Consider the following 19,745-nt stretch of genomic DNA (forward strand, 5'->3'; position numbering starts at 1 on the left):
TTAAATGCCCCATCAGGTCCGAGAATAATCGAAAATGGGGTAAAGGGGGCTGTAGGGGCCGCAGGGGAGTGGAGACACCCTTACCTACTTAAACTTAACTCACAGCCCATAAATTAGGCAAGATCAACAGAAATCGGATGCAAGGAGGAGGAGGAGACGAGATCGGTGCGACGAGCAAGGCAAACTGCTACTATATAAATATACGTGTATATATAAATCGAAAAACTGCAAGAGCCCAGGGGCCATTTAATTAACAAAAACCAGCAGTAGCAGCGCACCGAATGAGCTTTCATTTCCGCTACAACCGCCAGGCACTTGGGGCATGAATGAAAATATTAAAAGATATCGATCGCCGGATCGTCGGTCTTCGATTCGATCTCACTTGCCACCATCACCATCACCACCACCACCGGGTGCAACCGAAAACTCTTTATGCCACCAGATTTCTGGTTTCTCTGCGGTTTGGGTAAAAGCGAAGGCAACAGCAGGCCGCAATATAATATCTATATACACATATGCAAGACGATTTGCAAGTGATCTGCCACAGTCTGTCTTCCCGGCTTTAAAGGCCGTCTTTAGGAGGCGAACAGATTGAAGGCAGCCACAGTGGAGATTCATACAACTTATTCGAGTTTTGAAGTTTTTAGAAGCCACTTAATATTATACTGAATGAAGTGTCTGTAGAACTAGATTCTTCAAATTAAGAAGCTTAAGGATGTCAGCTCTTTTCAAATTTGAAAAGTTTCTCTTATGGAATTAGGACTGTAGTAGCCTTAGCTAGATACCCCCTGCATAAATTGCTCGTAGACACGTACACACTCACATCGCAACGTCCATATGTTAAGTGACTGACGGATTTGGATTTGGCGGTGGGTAACGCCTCCAACTTCCGTTTGCTGTTTTGGCTTTGGTTTTAAAGTGCAGGCAGGCATTCAGTCGCAAGAGGGAAAATAAATGTATTCCCCGGTAGATGTTGATGCAGATGATCGGCAATGGTGATGTTGATGGTGATGGTGTTGGTGATCCACTCGCTCCTCCATTCGGCGGTCGGATGATGGTGATGTCAGTGGGAGACGACGCGGATGAGAACGAGGATGGGGATGTGCGAGAGTGGGGCGTGTTTGGCTTAGATTGTGCCTTCGATAAAGTGAAACTCTTTGATGTACGAGCACGGGGGCTGATCGAGGCGGATCTGATGAGACCGGAGGATAAACAACGGCCGCGGACTTAAAAAGTATAAAAGAGCAGCGAAGATTGCCGGATCGCTGCTTAATTAGCCGCGGTGACCCTCAAGGCTAAGTTTCCAAAAGGTGGATGATCATCAACAACAATTGGCCTGATGATCGGTGAAAAGGGGAACTTTTAATTGAATTCGATGGGGAAGTTGATTTTTCAGTGAGGAAACAATACTGAGATCATCAGCATTTCCCTAAACACGACTGATCAGACGATGGGTTTGTGTTCTGTGTTTACCTTAAAGCTGTGGAAATTTTCGATTAGCAATTAAGGTGTTTATTGTTCATTTTAAATATCAAGAGGACGCCCTGGGAAATGGGAATGATCTTTGCACTTTTGTATACCATAAGTAAAAACGTATACAATACTCACTTCTTTATAACTTAATCTAAAGAACGTACTTAATGTACTTCGTATATTTAATAACTTCCCCTACAACATAGTTGCTTTCAATCAACTTCCTTGCTTAACCTCTGACTGTCCATTGATCCCTCACCCTTATTAACCCCATTGAATTGTCGGCAGCCGTATCCCGTTACCGCATTTTGACACTTGCAGTCCCCAATTCTCAGGGGTTAAGGGTTGAAGCACCGGCGGCGGTCAGCCGACAATGGTCACCTGTTTAACCCCCTGGGCCAAAATGTAATGACAAGCCCCAGAACGGGAAGTGGAAGTGGTTTGGGCTCAGTCGTTACTTTCGTCGTGTGAGAACGGATGTTTTGGCCAGCTTGAAACAATTACGCGGTCCGAGAAACAAAGGCCAGAAACCAAGTGATCGGACTGGCCTGCTATTACAGATTTAATTATATAATTAATAAATGTAATCAACGGCCAGGCAAAGACAAGGGCCAAAGAAGCGACCATCTGGCAGAGAAACAGAGCAACAGTCGCCGGCACGCATGCGCAGCAGCATCGAAAGGAAGTTGTCGCTGGGAGAGAAGAGCAAAGGGGCTGCCGGAGGCCGGAGAACTGGAGAGATCCCCAACCCTTTCGCAGAAGAGCTCCCCCAGCTGCAAGTCAACGGAAATCGCAAAGGCAAAAAAGCAGGCAGGCAAAAGCGACAAAACAGCCACGACGGCGATGGCCCAGCATTCTTGGGCAGAAATGAAGTGCACATCTAAAGTAGAATTGGATCAGGTCGGGGGAATGGACATGGACATGTGGGTCTGGAGCAGGGGTTGTAGCAAACGATCACATGTGTGTGCCCACGGCGCATGAGCTCAGATTGTGGGGGCTTGGTGGATGAGCTACAGAAGGTTAAGTAAGTATATTCAGCTTGATGTCTCGAGCTGAATACCCAATTTAAAGAAAAAACTAAAAAACCAACCCACAAATACTAGATAAGTCACTTAGAAGCTCGATTTTATTATATCTTTTTTGTCTATTAACGGTTTCCAAAGCCGACTCTAATCTATTGGAACAAATCGTAGGGTATATTCCGCACAAAAATCAGTATTAAAGCTGGCAAAAAGCGAAAAGTGGCCAATAAGAGCGAAGAAGACCGAGAAGGAACACGTTAAAAAGAATGACGATGAATGACGGGAAGCGCACAGCTTAGCAGCGCTCTCTTGGATAATTGAGGAAGTTATAATTGCCAATGAATGCCTCCTGCTCCTGCTCCTCCATCTACTCCAGCTACAGCTCCAGCTCCTTCTCCTGGTTCGAAGTCAAGAGCGGTGCGGGGAGCAGAGGACATAAACCCTTTTGGCACAAGATCGCAGAAGCGACAAAAAGCGACAGAGGTGGAAAGGAAACAGTTGTTGTCTTTGGTCTTTGGCAACGGGAAACAGGACATGTCTGCGCATAAATTGAAATGAGTGTCGTCGTCGTCGTCGTTGCTGCTTCTTTTTTAGCCAGTTTGTATCATTATCAACGGAAGGACAATAATTGAGGGCCCGCCAGTCCCCGGCGGTTATTATGTTGGAATTCAGCAAAGCGTTTTGCGACGCAATTCGTTCGGGCGATGAGCTAATAACTATTCGCCCAGCTCCCCAACACAATTGCATCACGCACATCCAGAGAGAATATAATGAAAATATAACCGCACCACCTGTGTCAACAATGAAAAGCTGCCCCGCCAGAGGTAGCAAATCAAACAAACAGCTCATCGGGTCTCCTTATTATTATTATATACTTGATACTTTACACGATTCCCAAGACAACACACCACATTTTCAGAGACAAGGACTTTCATTGTGCCTCCATTGTGCGCATAGAAGAAGAACCCAAGATATCCAGATATCCAGATACCCAGGTCCCCAACAATCGCGATCTACAACGCCGATCTGCAGCACTCCTAAATAAATGCGTGCCTATTGAATGGAACCTTTTGTGGAGCGAAGCTCGCAGAATAGTTAAATATTTGCCAGCGAATAGATTGTGAACACAACACATAAAAAAATACAATGAAAGTTGGATTAACTATTAGTAATATAGATATGGAATGGTTAAACAGTTAAACCTGCTGATGAATCTTGGAATAAGAAGGTAGATTTAAAATCTTTAACTTTGAAAATTGGAAATATATATATACGATCTTATAGAGAATAAGCTTAAGTTTTTTTTCAGTGCACTTACCTCCTTGCTGGGCACGCAAATTGGAGTGCCCACTTTGACAATGCCGTTCTCGACCATCACGCCCATCACGATCGGATCTCGGCTGTTGAATACGAACTGTGGCAGTATCTGTGGGATGGAATCGAAGAGATAGGAGTCAGAGAACGGGAAATTAGATCAATGACTGTTAGATAGACGCTGTTTTTGTGGGGCATAACTATAACTAATAGGCGGCTCAATCGGGCTAGATCGATAACGATGGGTCCCGCTTCTAACTACTTTTTAAATAATGCCCGATAATTATGGTGGCTTAGGCGATGTAAGCAACGGATTTTGCAAGATAACATAACTATGTGTCTGCTATGATATGGGATACTCTATAAGTGGGGTACTGCTCTTTATGGATATCTACTTGATTTTTAATTGCCCATAAGTAAAGAGCACATAAAACTTAACTCTTACAATATATTTATATTTTAATTTAATATAAGGTTTTGTAGTGCATTTGCCTATCGTTGTGACCCATTAACAAAGACCCTCGACCAAAAACAACACTGACTGCACCAAGAACAACTTAATTTCCGCTGCGTCAACTGTTGAAGAAGGCCTCAAATGGGATGCCGCCTGCAGCAGAAGTTGCGGATGGGCCCAATCTGAATCAGCCGGCATAGAAAATGGATTGTACGTTGCCGGGGATAAAACAAAAAAAAGAAAAGTGGCCCAGAGAACACGTTTCTCCAGCTCCGCATGCACATGCCTATGCCCCCACCTACCAGCCAACTCCTTAAGACAGAAGGCGAGTTAATAACTCAAACTAAACAACGTCATTGTTATTACAAGACCTGCGACTGGGACTTCCACTCCAGAGAATCGTTATGTTCCAGCTGGCAGTGTGCACTCGAAAAAATGATTCAAAGTATATTATTATTATATATTATGTTAGATTCTATAATATTAAGAGATTCAGCAAACAGAAATGCACAAATATATATGAGAAAAATATACAAAATAGTAGTATTGCTTAAAGTGCAACCTTTCGAGTGTAAGAGATCGAACCAATGCTAGCCAACAGCTGTGCGATGTGTGTCCAATTACCAGCACAGTGGGAGCCCAGTGGCCAGAAGTGGTCTAGAGTGGACCAAAGTGGCCCCGAGTGGAGTGTGGCGTGTTGAGTCGCCACATTGCATACGACCAAAATCTAATGATTGCCTATAAATCAAATACGCTGTTTAAACATTATTTGAGCAGGAAGTGTGGACGTGATGCAGGCGTCTGTTGGGATCTAAGGCTTTGCTTTAATCGCTCGTTGAGTGCTTGTCTTGGTCCGGCTCATGGAGTATATCGCACAGAACCCGGCCCCCAGGAGTTCAAGCCCGTTCCATTCTTGTTGGCCAGCATCATTAGGCCAGCGTCAAGACGAGACAAGCCACAGCTGGAGATCCATTCTGGGTCTCACTTGAAATCGGAGTTGCAGTTGGAGTTGCAGTCTCGGTCTCATTCTCATTTTCAGTTCGCGGCAGATTGCATTTTACACCTGTAGCTTTCGGGGGTAATTGCAGTTAGGCTGTAGGTGCAGCGGGAGGAGGGCGGTAAATGGAACACGAACATGGGCGCATTAAAATAATGCCCATAATGACACCGAGTCTTTTGGGTTTCCGTCTTTAATTTGTTCACCCGATACGTACACTTGGAAATGAGAACGACTTGTGCAACTTATATTCACTTTGTATGTTCCAACTTAAAGATATAGAGAGAGAGATCTTTACTACACGGGACTAAAATTGTTTTCAAACCCAAATTAAAGAGACCTACATTCAGCCCTATATATTCATTCTCTTGGGGGAATATTTGCTTCTTTCAGGTATAAAAAACTAATTGATTCATAACTATTATCCTGAATAATGTTAGTGAAATTGGAAGAGCCTACTTACCCTTAACTTGCAGGGAAAGACGGCTACGGATCGGAACTCCTCGCGCTTCTTCTGCTTGAGCTCCTCGCGATAGGCGGTGAACTTGTCGAAGAGATGGTAGATAATGTCCGCTTGGAATATTTTCACGCCCAGGGAATCGGCCATTTCCTGTGCCTCCCGCTCGATCTTCACGTCGAATGCCAGAATCGTTGCATACCTAAGGGGGACGGGCGATGGAGATAAGTAGAGAAGATGAGTGAGATTCGTCGGCGGTAATTTAAAACAATTAAAAGTATATGCAATCGCAGAGAGGCAGGGCAGGCAACCAACGAGCATAATAATAATAATAATAACAATAACCATAATGACACTGTCGAGTCGTCGCTGGTCTTCCTGTCTGGAGAAGATTTGGCCTAATGATCGGACCGGATCGGGCCACATGGCGATCCGAGCACCAGGAAGCGTTAATAATTGAAATCACAAACAACCTCGGCGGATGGAATCCAACTGACGGTCGGTCGGACAGCTCAAGATGTTGTTTGTTTAGCTTGGTTAACTTTTGCCGTGTGGGGCTTTCAATGACAGGAAATGGTTGGCATTTCGAGAATCGAAACTCTCCGTCGACAGGAAAAGGTCCCAAAGCCAAAGTGCTGGAGTCGGCTAATGAGGGGCACTTTTTGGGATCTCTCGATCTTCTCGAGCATATAAAAATGGAAATGGGTTGGGGATTAAATTGGTTTGGGTAGAGGCGAAAACAGTTTAGGATAGAGTCCACGACTAATCGATCTATGAATTATGATCAATTTGGACAGCGAGGGAAGCTAATATGAAGAAGATTAATAAAAGGAAAGGAGAGAAACCCTTTTAGATTGTGATATATGGGTTATATTTTGGGATTTTTGAAGTTTAAGGAAAGAGAATGATCAAATTTAAATATACCTATCAGAGGATTGAAATTTATAACTATATATTTGTGAAAAACAAAACAAAAAAACAATTAAGAAGAAGAATCAATTTCGAGGCAAGCTTTTACGAGGATCGAATGGGAGCGGGATTCCCTGAAGGGGTAATAAATAGACAACCATTGTTGGAGCAGATCACTTTCGAGTGAACGAGCCAATTTTATGCATTAAAGATCACATAAAAACAGTTAAGCATTTTATGGGACTCGTAAAGGCGACAGCACCAGAGTGGAGTTATATGTAGGAGCATATAAATATAGTAGAACCCATCGAAGGCACTTCTTCGGCGGACAGACAGCCGACTTTTATGGCCGCTGCTCGCAGCGTAAAATGCAAAATTTTATGGTTCAAAAATTCCACACGCGTAAAAATCATAAATAAATGAAGAGCAGCCACACATAGTAAAAGATAGTGGGGCACATAGGGCCACAAACGGGCATAACTCAAAGTGAACGCACGCATGCGCAGAAGGGCCGGAAACGGAAATGCGCCGTCTTGGGCGTAGATACAAGATACCAGATACAATCGTAGCTACATTTCTATTTGCTCCATTCGAGTTTTACATTTTTTTTTTCTTTTTGGTTTTTCTGCACATGTGACAGCGTAATTTGAGTGGGCCTTAAATGTATCTGCGTCTCGCATTCGCAGCTTTTATTGTTGCCAAGCAGAGCACGAAAATTGTTTGCAATTGGAAACCGGCATAGTGCAGCAAAGGAGACAGGAATGAACAAGAGAAAGATATAGATACAGATACAGATATAGACTGGGCTATTTGGCAGCACTTAACGCCGCTAATGAGACAAAGCTGCCGGCCCAAAGGCTTCGCTCTCTATAATAAATCATGGTCATCCCGCTTAGCTTTATCCCCCCGGTAAAGTGCATTTTGTGATTGCTGCTAAATGAATCACTTAACCCGACCATCGGCTCCTTCGTCGGCTAATATCAGACACAATCTTCAAAGATCCGACCATATTGCGTTGTTGTTTATCAAGTGGCGGGTGGAAGTGGAAGGGTCGGGGCGGGGCGGTGCGGAGAATTGTGTTAATGAAGTTAAGCGGCAATAAAATTGCATTGTTCGTTGTCATATATCAAAAAGTCGTTTATTCTCGCTGTCTCGCGGACCTCGTGCTGTCTTAAGTGTTCGGATATAAACCGGCAATGGCCTACAATGTAGTCGAAAAGTGGTCAGATACCACATATAATGAAATGAAATGGTCAGTGGAAGGTGTAATACGTGAGTTGGACACGTTCTCGAGAGGAAGTACTTGAGCTAGGAACCGAAGAGATGGTGGTAAAAGCAAAAACAAGTTCAAAAGCATATAAATTAAGGAGAAATGTTTCAAATATATTACATTTTATCACATATCTAAGAAAATTCCCAACTATGATTGTTCTATTCTGCGAATTCGCTAAAACAGGAAGTGTATTTCATAGAAATAAGATACTGCCGTATAATGTTCATAAAACTACCCAAGTCATTGCCATTGTTTCAGGGAATTCTACTCATTGATAGAAAACTTTGACTGGATCAATTACCCAACTGGCGACGTTATTTCTGTTTGCGAAATTCTCAATGGGGGAGTTCAATAAACCCCCGCGAAAGTGAATTTGATAGTGGAAGTTTCACTACACTCGGCTCGACACAAAATGTCGCATTCAGCAAATTCTTAAGAACTCTGATATTGTGCAATTTCGTATGACACATCCATCCAGCAAACAAAACGCGGGGAAAGTGAACATAGTAACGATAAGTTTGGGTTTACTTACTGCGCCTCGTGTTCCAACATTGTGGAGGCCTTCATCACATCGCGTTTCACCACGGGTCCAATTCGGATAGCAGAGTACTAGAAAAATAAATAAAAGGGTTGCAAATTGCCATAAATGGGGTAAATACAGAAATTTTTATGATAAAGCTTACGAATATAAGGAAATGTTTATTCGTTGATATATATTTATTATACTTTTTTTTTCAAAGTAAAAGATTAATACGAATATAATATAAATATAAAAATACATTTATTTTAAATTGTTCTATTAAAGAGCATTACTTTTCATCATAGTTTGCCCACCATGTGTGTCGAAAAAGTTAAATTTTTATGCGCTCCCCAGTCTTTTCTTGGCCCAAAAGCATTTGACCCAAAGAAAACTTTGGCTATTTTTAGTCGCATTGGCATAGGAAAAATAAACGAAATAGAAAAATCGAAAAGAGGCACAAAATCTAAACTAAACAAGCAGTCCACCCGTCCGTCCATCCGCCAAAGTGAAACATTTCTCAGAAGTCCAAGTGGCCAGGAGACATTGGCAAGAGATGGGGAAAACTCTGGCGATGGGTTCATTCACATCGAAGATGTTCAATTTTTATTTTATTTATTTTTTTTGTTCGTCGCCAGCAGATGATTACAAATGATCATTGATAAAAATAACAGCAGCAGCAGCGCGAGCGTCTGACATGAATGAATGGATGGCTGGTTGGTTGGCTGGTTTGAATGGTTTGAATGGCCTGGGTGGAGTGAGTGGAATGAGTGAAATGGGTGGGTTGCTCTGCAAGTGAGTGGGGCAATGGAATTTGCTGTCGATAGCGCCTTAATTGCTCCACCGGATATGCACGCGCCGCTGATAAGACCGAAATAATGAGAGGCTCGCGATTGAACCCATTAACAACTGGCAGTACAACCCGTTTTACTCTCTCTTTTACAGCTGTCTGATAAATTGAAATGTCGGCTTATCGGCCAGATTAATCGGATTAATTTAAATGCCAGCTTATCGCAGGCATAAATTAGGCGTTAATACATGACTTAAACTAAAAGTCCTAAAAAGCTTTCTGATAATGTGATACTGTTTGCTAGATATAGTGAGTACACATTTATCACAAATAAAAAGTAATTCAGTTGAAGAAATATCTTGGCTTATTTTGAAAATTTTCAAAACTGCCAACGTATTTAAAGATATTTGTAACCAACTCGATCCACTGACGTCATGTAGAAGTGCTGGCTTTCTGCTCGAGTGTTTCGATTGTAAATTGAATTCAATTACAGCTTAACCCATTCACGAGCATTTCATTCATTACTGCGAAACGCCTCAGCTGCTGACGCTGTTATAAAAGAAATTGTGTGTAACTAACGGAAAGCAAATGGGGAAAATGCGGAAAAAAGTGAGGAAAAAGCGAGAGAGCAAAAGAGTTTTGCAATCAGCAAAACAATGAATGAAATCGGAAGTTTATTGTTGTATGCAATTGTGGCACAGTGGCAGCAAAAGCGACCAAGAAAACTCATAGTAATTGAGCTGGCGAGAAAAGAGAGCAGTCGTCGATTCGATTGCATGTAAAGCGGAAAACGGGTGCAAACGGAAGTGATAGCCGAATGCCCCCATTTGTGCACTCAAAAAACCGTTTTCTAAATCTTAGAAACCAAATAAACTTATACTGAGTGTATGAAAAAACACCGAAGCAATAGATTAAATTTCAGTTAAATATATTTTGATAAGATACACGTATCAATGTAACCATGATATGATATTTAAATATATAACAAGTGTAAATTTAGTTGCAGTTCACTTTTCAGTGCGTTACTATGGCATGGGTGTGTGGGCTAAGGGTTTCCACCACGTGGCAGCCGGCAGTCGACTTCCAGCTGAATATCATTTCGCACAAACAATCAGAACGTGCGACTGACTGACGCAGCCAAATCCACAATTTCCCAATCCCATTTCCACAATTGGCATCGGCAAAAAGGCCAGAAATCGGAGACGAGAAAAGTCGTTTGCCAGTGCTCTTGCTCTTGCTCGGAATTTGTGGGCGGGAAGTGCGTAAGTGGCGAATGAAAACGCACACCGACTGCCGGCTAATTAGCAGGGGAGCCCGGCTAACGTGGAAGCCAAAGGTAGAACGCCACGCCCACGCCCACCGCCCCCTTGGCTGCTGACGTCAAGTGGCAACGCCACTCAATGTTATCGATGACACGGGCGAGAAGCCAAGGCAGGTGAGCACACTGAGCGAAAAGTACCAGCATCGATAATTTAAAAAAGAAAAGCCTTTATAAAACTGATTAGTAATATATTTTCAGATTCTTAAAAGGCATGACCCAAATTAGTAGCATATTAAGACCTCATATCACAGTACTTGATGGATAATTACAGTCTTTTTTTCGACAGTGCATAAATCGATTGTTCAGTGCCTTTTTTAAACGCTGCCAATAATGCCAATTTTGATGAAAAAACAACTAAATTAATGGCATATGTCGGCTAAACTGACTGACGGACAGCCTAAACAGCTGATTAATGTCGAGGGAAACCTTCGTTAGGGAATTGGAAAATTGCGTCGAATTCAAGAAGATGCCGCACGTTGTTAGAGAACTTCCGTTTTGCTTTGGGGCTCTTCAGTGCAAACACATATCTATTATTTTCAACTGCCTTTCCTTCGAAAAATACGGCCGCTACGTGTTTATGAATGAAAATTAAGCAATAAGCTCTGGAAAGTATCTGTGAGATATTCGGTGTAACTGTGGGCGAGTGATAGTGTATCTGTGTGAGGGTATGCATGTGTGTGTGTGTGTGGGGCAGGAAGAATTGCTTCCGTTGTTGTTTCTGTTTTCGTCTTTTCATTTATACATTCATTCATTTACTCATTCACTTGGGTTCACTCATTCATTGTTTTTTTTTATTCGCTTCTTCCTTCCTTCTTTTTGATACCCTTGCTGAGGGTTTTATCACATAAGTCTGAAGAATTCTACAATCTTAGCAATGTTGTATTATTTTAAATTTATATCCCAAATTCATTTTTCTTATTCGGACCATATACTTCTATATAACATCAATCAATGTAGCAGTTCAATAAAAATTCGAAGTAAATTCTTCTTCCCTCTAGTTTCAACATCAAGGGTATGAAAACTTCGACTATCTTCTTGCGTTTTAGCTCTCGTTGTTTTCTTGATGGGGCACATGGCTTTTGTTGTTTTTGGCAACTGCGTCGCATTAATGAAAACATTGGCATTGTCTGCTTCTTACCTCACTTCCTTCCTGCCAAGAGGCGTAATGCCCAAGCTAGTACTACGAAACACGCTAAGCATGGGAAAGAGAACCACGACCGCAGCGAAATCAAATTCATTCATGAAATTCAGCGAAGAGCGTCCAAAAAACACGAGAATACAGGGGCGGAGCAGAGGGTTAAGCACCCAACAATGGACTTTTCTGGGTCCGGTCTTTTCTTTGGGGTCGCATTCAAACAACCCCTTCCAACCCTACTCCTCCTCATCCTCCTCCATCGAACCATTCATGAATGGACCCCCGAGAAGACGTCACGCCACCCGATCTAGCCAGTTTCTGTGCCGTCAATATTTCCCAAGATATTTGCGTGGTATTTCTGTTTTTCCCTCATTAATTGCGTCGTTTTTCCGCCGTTCTGAAGTGCAAACTAATTGGCAACACAGAAAAGTAGTTTTTATCAAATAATTAACTTACAAAAAAAAGAGTATTAGTTGAACTATTTCAATGGAACTTTAGTTGAGTATGCTGATTAAGTCCCTTGAAAATGACACGATTATGATAGCGATAGCTAAATTTAGTTTCCAGTCAGAAAAAGTATCAAGAATTTATGAGATTAAATAATAATTAGAAGAAAGTATACTAACTGATAACTATATTTGAAACCATGCCTTATAGCAGAGATACATAATCATATGTTGATCTTTCGATAAAAAGAAAAACCGGTGAATATGGCTAATTATTTCCACACCTCCTGCCACATGCAACTTGGCTGTCCACCCAGACGAGTGTGAATGAGTATGCTGGCCAAAGTGGCTAATTATCTTAACTGCCGCTACTGCAGCTTCTGCCGCGAGTGGGCGAAGCCGCAATCATTGGCAGTGGATGTGGATTTTGGAATAGTTTTGCATTTTGCATCTAGCATTTCGCATGCAAACGTGCAAATGCGCTGCCAAATGGCGGCCCCAAACGGACGACAAGTCGCCGAGCATGACGAGCTTGTATTTGCGAAACTTTCTGTTGTTTACTTTTAATTAAAATGCATGTGGGAATCAAATTACGTCGGTCATACACATTTGCGGCCGACTGCGCGGCATATCTGCCCACCTGGCCCACCTACCAAATCCGAATCCGTATCCAAAACCAAATCCACAGCCAGCAACAACAAGTGGCACACACAATTATGGCAAAGGCGACCGCAGCACAATGAATGCATACGAATAGTTGATGGCTACATAATTACATTTTTGCCCAAATGCAGCAACAGCATCTGGCGTGGTTTTTGGATCCCACTGGATACCCATACCCACATATACATATGGAGTGAAAGGGATTGGGGTAGGTCGACAGGTTGAAGAAACATAAAATGCTCAAGAATTCGAGTTACATAAATAGATACAGATAGAAAGATAAATAGATAGATATAGATTAAAGAAAGATATACAGGGAGGGGACAAGCTCCAAATGTTCGATCCTGAAAAATCCGCGTTTCCTCAGATACATATGCACATCAGCTTAAGCTTATTTGGCAACACCAGTAGCTAGCTGTTCAGCAATAAAAAAAAGAAGGCAGCTAGCGTCTAGCAATTTCTCGAGTGCGCAATATTTTTCATTCATGAAAAAGACAACAAGACAAAAGCCAAAAACAGTTGCGGGAAACATTGTTGTGCAAAGAAAAGACAGGTAAGTGTGAGCGAGTGTGAGTGTGTGGATTGCCAAACTGAATGAATGAATGAACATGAACCCAGCCACGTTGCGGGTGTACAAGAGTTGTATAAGCCCAGCTAACCAAGGCAAGCCAACTAACCAGCCAACTGAGCTGCACACCGAGGTGCACACAGCTTTTTATGAATGGCAGCCGGCAGCACCGCTATATTTGGCCGTTGATGGCGACGAGGTGCAAATGTTAATGAAGCCAACGCTGCAACATCAACAGCAAACTCACAGTGATGGGTACCAAATGGAAGGTGTACCCTACCAGAAAGATGGGTACATTTTACGCGAATTAAAAATGTACACAAGCTTGAGAAAGTGCTTAAGAATTCGCGTTGGAGTGCAGGATTTCAATACCATTATAAAGGTTTGAATAAATGCATTCCAGTGTACCTTTGATTGGCTAGGTACCTTTCGGCTTGAGTCTTGTACCGCACTTAGGTACCATCACCACTGCAAACGTCAAAAGAAATTGCAGGCCAAATGCATAACGGTGTTTGCAATGGCCCAAAGAAAGAGAGAGAGAGATGGTGAGTGGTAGCAGCCGCTCATTCATGCTGTCTTTGGCTTGGATTTTCCGGCAGGCGATCATAAAAATGTGCAGCCAACGGACCATAAATCTGGCGAAAACATTTTCCATGACGTAACCGAGGAATGTCGACTGTTGTCTGGAGGCGGAAAAGCGCATTTTAACATGTATTTTTATCGGTTCTGTTATTTGGCCCAGAGAAAAGATACGATTTTAGCGACCAGGCTTAGAAGCCGCCAACACATTTTGGTTTTTAGTACCCTCCGAGTTAAATGGCTGACAATTTATAGTTTGTACTAAGTAATTAAATGTAATTATTCATTTTCAAAAGGGGAATAAAATAAATGCTTAATCGCGATGGTGACGCACACTCTGCTGCAAACCACATGGCCATCGAGCTGGGCAACAAGTGCAGTCAATTTTCATGAATGAATCGAATACTCGACATTGATCAGTTGCTCTTGGTAGCAGTCATTTGTTGTTATTGCCCTGTCGCGCAGAGTGGCAAAAAGGGGGCGGGGCCGGGAGTTTAATTTATCGAAATGTGTAGCAAATGTTTATTTGATCAATGAAATGAGTTATTGTACACGAGCATCTGCGTGCCCGCACACATATACATTTGTATCTCTGTGCAAACAAGCAGATGTATCTGCTAAATGAATGAAACAACACAATAAAAGCAACTATTCCACAAATGCCGCTCGATATGTGGGACGCAATTAAAAAACAAAAGTTAAATAAAAGCATTTGTAATTGATTTGTTTGCCATACAATTGATCGCGATTAAGCATTTATTTTATTCCCCTTTTGAAAATGAATAATTACATTTAATTACTTAGTACAAACTATAAATTGTCAGCCATTTAACTCGGAGGGTACTAAAAACCAAAATGTGTTGGTTTTCTGTTTGCTACTCTCTATTAATTCTCAATTAATATGTTGAATAGCAGTGCAAACTACTCAGCTTCAAATGTTCCAGAAGTTTAATTGAATAATCCTATAATTCATTGTTCTGTTCTCATCCAGCGGGTGAATTTATTCAACGTCTTTCAGGTGACGGAAGAGGTCCGAAACCGTGCAATTTGGATCGCATGAATACCAATTAGTGGACCAGTGCAGGCGCAAGATTGATTGGCAATCGCCAATCAACGCAACCTGCGACGTGTCAGAAATTAATGGGCTAAGCGAAACAAAACTTTTAAGCGGGTTTTCTTTATTATTTTCGTTTTTATCGAACGGCAGCGGCCAGCACTCAAATGACAATTTCCGGCCGTCAGTTTGGCAGTGCCAATAAATTGGCAACCCTGCTCGTATTTCAACGGCCACGCAGGAAAAAAGCAAAAGCACCAAATAGCGAATACCGACTTCGATTCGAAGAGGCCGACATCATATGTGGGTGCCTAGAAAAATGACTCTGGCGGCGATAACCATAAAGTTTTATGGCATTTTACATAGCATTAGTCGGTCCAAAAAAAGGTAGAGCCCGCGAGAGTGTCTGTGAATGTTGTTAGCCAGTTAGCCAGTTACTAAATTTGGCTTAAATGAAGGCGAAACTTGTTACGTAGCCGGCCGGTGGTCGGCCCACATGGTCAGCATCTCTGGCTCAAATCATGAATGAATCTACAGCCTCCAGCAGAAGTCTGTCACTCTGTCAGTTCGTCACTCATTCACTCAGTCAGTCAGTCAGTCGGCTGGCCATAATTGATTTTCGAAACGAGCGCAGTAAACATGACGGCGACAAATTTTTCGTCTAAAATGTGACAAAATCGGAAAACCGAAAAACAAAAAATAAAGAGCAAAAACCGACGACACCATGCCATATGGACAGCATGTGCATGCGACTGCAGAAATTGTTAATTCATTCATTAAGAGCCGAAGTGACCGGCCGAAAAGCCAAAGAAATCAAATCCAATGGGCGCGACTCAGAAAAACTACTTGGAAATCATTTCAGTGGGCCGCAAGACAAAAGGAAACTCAGATGGTTGAGTTTGAAGAGGAGCGGAGTTCTCTCGAAAAAGGGTTAGGCATCTAATTGGCTAGTAGCTCTGTGAAAGGAGATTCATTGGAGAGCATGCTTAGCAAGCATGCTCAGCAAGTATGCTTAGCTAAGCTGCATCTAATAATTCTAACAAATATTTAAGACCACTTTAGTAAACGTGCGTGGGAGGCTAAGTAAAACTCGAAATTACCAACTTAAGAGCTCTCGAGCTCTAAAAGTCACCTTAAATCAGATAGTCAGACTTATCGATGACCCCTTTGCGGCCTGAAACGTCCCTGGCCTGGTATCATCATTCAGTCAGTCAGTCAGCCAGTCAGTGGCTCATTCATTCAGTTCAGCAGTTCACAACCACGCGCCCTGTGGCTGCATTTGGTGGCTAATTTGCATAGTTTTTCAGCTCGCTGTGCTTTAGATTGCGTTGGCGTTTCGGCCCGGATCGCATTGGATCGCTCGACTGTGTGTGTGTGCGTTTGGTAGGAACCTTAAGGCCTGGGAAAGTGTTGTGGCCTGCCGATGATAATAATTATGATAATGATGGCTGCATGGCCACATGGCCGCATCGAGATGATGATGAGACTGTGGGAAACCTTAGCAAATGTGGGCTGCTGTCGCTAATGAGCTTGTAGTGTCAGCAGAAACGGAAGAGTATAAAACAAAAAGAAAATAGAGTGTGTGTGTGGCGGGGCGGGCGAAAAATAGAAAATTGCTGAAACAACAGAACGCTCGAATATCGGGGTCTTGGATCAAATGGCCCATATGTCTGTTTACTGTTTTGTTCACTTTATCCGCGCTTCCGCTGCAACATTTCCGCAGCTGAGGCAAGCGAAAAAAAAAAATGGTCAATCGCATAAGGCAAGTAATTCTGATTATCTAATTTCCATTAAAAAGCGAGGCAATCTCGATCGATTCATTCATTTACGGCGTGTGAAATTGATTGGGCCGCCTTTGCTAGGGAATAATAAATATTTGCTAAATTGGAATTTGAGTTGTCATATCCGCTGCGGCCATACGCGTATATATGCACATACATATGTACACCAGACCAGATACCAGATATACATGCGTTTGCCTGCCTATCTATCTATCTATCTATATGGTATATAGAGCGGCCAGTATTTTTAGTTGGGTGTTCAATCTTCTCGAGACTGGGGGGCAGACAGCGAAATGAAATGGTTACAGTGCGTGTTCACTTGGCTGGGCGCCCGCCATTCGCCTTCTTTCGGCATGAATCATCCTCAACATCGCCATAGCCATGATCATCATCATCATCATCATCGTCGTTTTGGTGGCTAGAACGGCCGGGTTTGCAGTTTACAAAAATACGCATTTTTATGTTTACGGCGTAGTCTGGCAGACAGGAGGAGAGAATCTCGTGGGCCCCCGCCTCCTCACGCACTCATAATTCCCGAATCCGAAATAGTTTTTTGGCCAGCGCAAATTTACAACTTTGTCGCCGCACCGAATTCAATTTGCCAGCGATATCGAAAAGTAGCCAGGAATAAGTCAAATTTTCCAAACTGCGTACTATGCGTTTTCTTCTTTTGCTTTTTTTTTTTGGGGCGGCCCAAAAGAGATTTTGTTTATCTCGTCGGACTATACGAGCTGTTAGAAATAACCCGCCATGGGCAGAAATAAATAATGTGTACATAAATTGCAGAGCCCACCTATTAAAAGGTTATCCCTCCCTCCGTTTTTGGGAACTATGTGGCTGGCTCGAAAATATTCTCTTGGCTAATTGTCTAAACAAACGGTGCGAAATTATGTTAGCGCATCGTCTGAGTTCCATTTCCCCTGGGGGATTTTCTATCCCTCTGATTCGCTTGTTATTCATTTCGCACGTGTACTTCATTATTAGTCAGGGGGGTTCGGAATTCCACTGATTTGAAAGGAAAATGTGAGCCAACCAAAATGTGGTTTGCATCCAACGCTTGTTTTTCTAACTGCAAATAAATTGTGCAGAAACTATGGGAAATCTTCGATTGCATCTGCTAATATCATTTCATTTATCAAACCCATTACTTAACACATTTAAGCATAAATGCGATTCTTCGTTAGCATTTGGCATTCTGTCGCCGGAAAGTATGCTATAATTCCTAAATGTTGCTAGTATGAATGGCGCTATCTTTTGAAAATGGTTTACCTAAAACTGCAGAATACATTTAAGAACCTATTTATATGACTTACAGGAATCTTGGATGTGCGCAAGAACTCCAGAAGAGCCTCCAACGAACCCAGCGTGGAGGCCTGGACATGAACGCCTGTCTGAGCCAGTTTAATATGACTAAGGGCACTCTTCAGCTCCCGGGCAACTTCCTCTCTAAAATAATGAGAATGCAAAGCTTAAAACACAAATATCTCATCGATTATAATAGAAACTTAAAACTTACGTGCAAATCTCGACTTCATCGGGCTTGTGGGCAATCAGCAGATTGATGCCCGCAATAGCCTTCTCCAGATCCTTGGCGGCGATTTTAACGCCCTGCGCAGCCTTAACCTCCTTGTACTCCACATAGGCGTTCTTCACACGCAGCTCCTTCATGGGCTGCGGCATCAGCAGGGATCGGATCTGGGTGACTATGGGACCATCAGTGCCGGCCACAACCATGGTCTGACCCTCGCGGAGCTTTCCATTGATCAGAATGGCATCGATGGTGGTTCCAAGACCTGGCAGCGCCTTCACCTCCAACACGGTGGCCTGCAGTTCCTCGGAGTACATCAGGCGCTTGGCCAGCATATTCTGACAGAAGTCGGCGATCATAAAGAGCAGGTTGCCCATGCCCTCGCCCGAAATGGCACTGGTGGGCACCAGGGAAATGTATGTCTTCGGATCGGTGTTTTCGTAGAACAGAGCAGCATTCAAGCCCTGCTCGGCAAACTGCAGGATCACGTCCTTTGTGCGCTGCTGGAACTCCAGCTGTGTGTTGCTCTGCTGTTCCTTGAGCACATCTCTCACATCCCGCCTGGCCAACTGCTTCCAATCGTACAAACGATCGATCTTGTTCAGGGCCACAATGAACGGACATTTCTTCTTCTTGAGCAGCTGAATGGACTCGATGGTTTGCGGCTCCAAGCCGTGCATAATGTCCACCACCAGGATGGCTATGTCACAGAGGGAGGATCCTCGGTTCCTTAGGTTGCTGAAGGACTCGTGGCCGGGTGTGTCGATGATCAATAGACCAGGCAAGCGATGTTCAAATCCAGCGGCCGCCTTTACGTACTTAGTCTGCTCCTTAATTGCTTCGATGGGCACGTTTGTGGCTCCAATCTGCTGAGTGATGCCACCCGCTTCGGAATCCTGAACGTGTGTGCGTCGCAGTTTGTCCAGGATCTTGGTTTTTCCTGTATCTACATGGCCTAGCACGCAAACAACTCCAGCTCTGAGTTCGTCGGTGGAGCGCTTCTTTTCCGCCTCTGCTTGCCGTTTTAGGATTCTGGCTTCAGCACGCAGTCGTCGTGACTCTGGATCATTAGCCAACACCGAAACTTCACGGGAATCGTCGCTATCCTCATCGGAGTCATCACTGTCATCTTCATCATCGTCGTCATCTTCATTGTCATCTGTATCCTCGTCCTCTTCCTCGGCAGCCTCGGTCTTGCCATTGTTAGTGGCCTGCGACGTTTCTTCCTCGGGCTCTGGCTCAGCCTCACTATCGGTGGCATCCCAACTCTCCTTGACCCTCTCCTCCTCGGCCTTTTCGGCAGCAGCTGCAGCGGCAGCAGCGGCGGCCGCTTGAGCTTCCGCTGCCTTGGCTTCCTCCTCGGCGGCCTCTTCCTTAGGGCCCTTCTTTTTGTTCGGACGGATGCGAGTTCCTGAAAGACATTAATCAGTTAGTTGGGAGGTTGATACTTACACAAAAAATAAT

General features: G+C 43.3%; 1 protein-coding gene across 1 annotated transcript in view; it reads right to left on the reverse strand.

Annotated features, from left to right (window-relative positions):
* LOC6736643 (eukaryotic translation initiation factor 5B) overlaps window positions 1-19,745 on the reverse strand; it is a 32,771-nt gene that overhangs the window by 10,885 nt on the left and 2,141 nt on the right. The window contains exons 4-8 of the mRNA XM_016170294.2: window positions 18,270-19,692; window positions 18,067-18,199; window positions 8,432-8,508; window positions 5,724-5,919; window positions 3,814-3,921 (exon numbers count right to left, since the gene is read on the reverse strand). Coding sequence (XP_016030237.1) covers window positions 3,814-3,921; window positions 5,724-5,919; window positions 8,432-8,508; window positions 18,067-18,199; window positions 18,270-19,692 — 1,937 coding nt within the window. The remainder of the gene's footprint in view (window positions 1-3,813; window positions 3,922-5,723; window positions 5,920-8,431; window positions 8,509-18,066; window positions 18,200-18,269; window positions 19,693-19,745) is intronic.

Source organism: Drosophila simulans, chromosome 3L (assembly GCF_016746395.2).
Source record: "Drosophila simulans strain w501 chromosome 3L, Prin_Dsim_3.1, whole genome shotgun sequence".
Lineage (NCBI taxonomy): Eukaryota > Metazoa > Arthropoda > Insecta > Diptera > Drosophilidae > Drosophila > Drosophila simulans.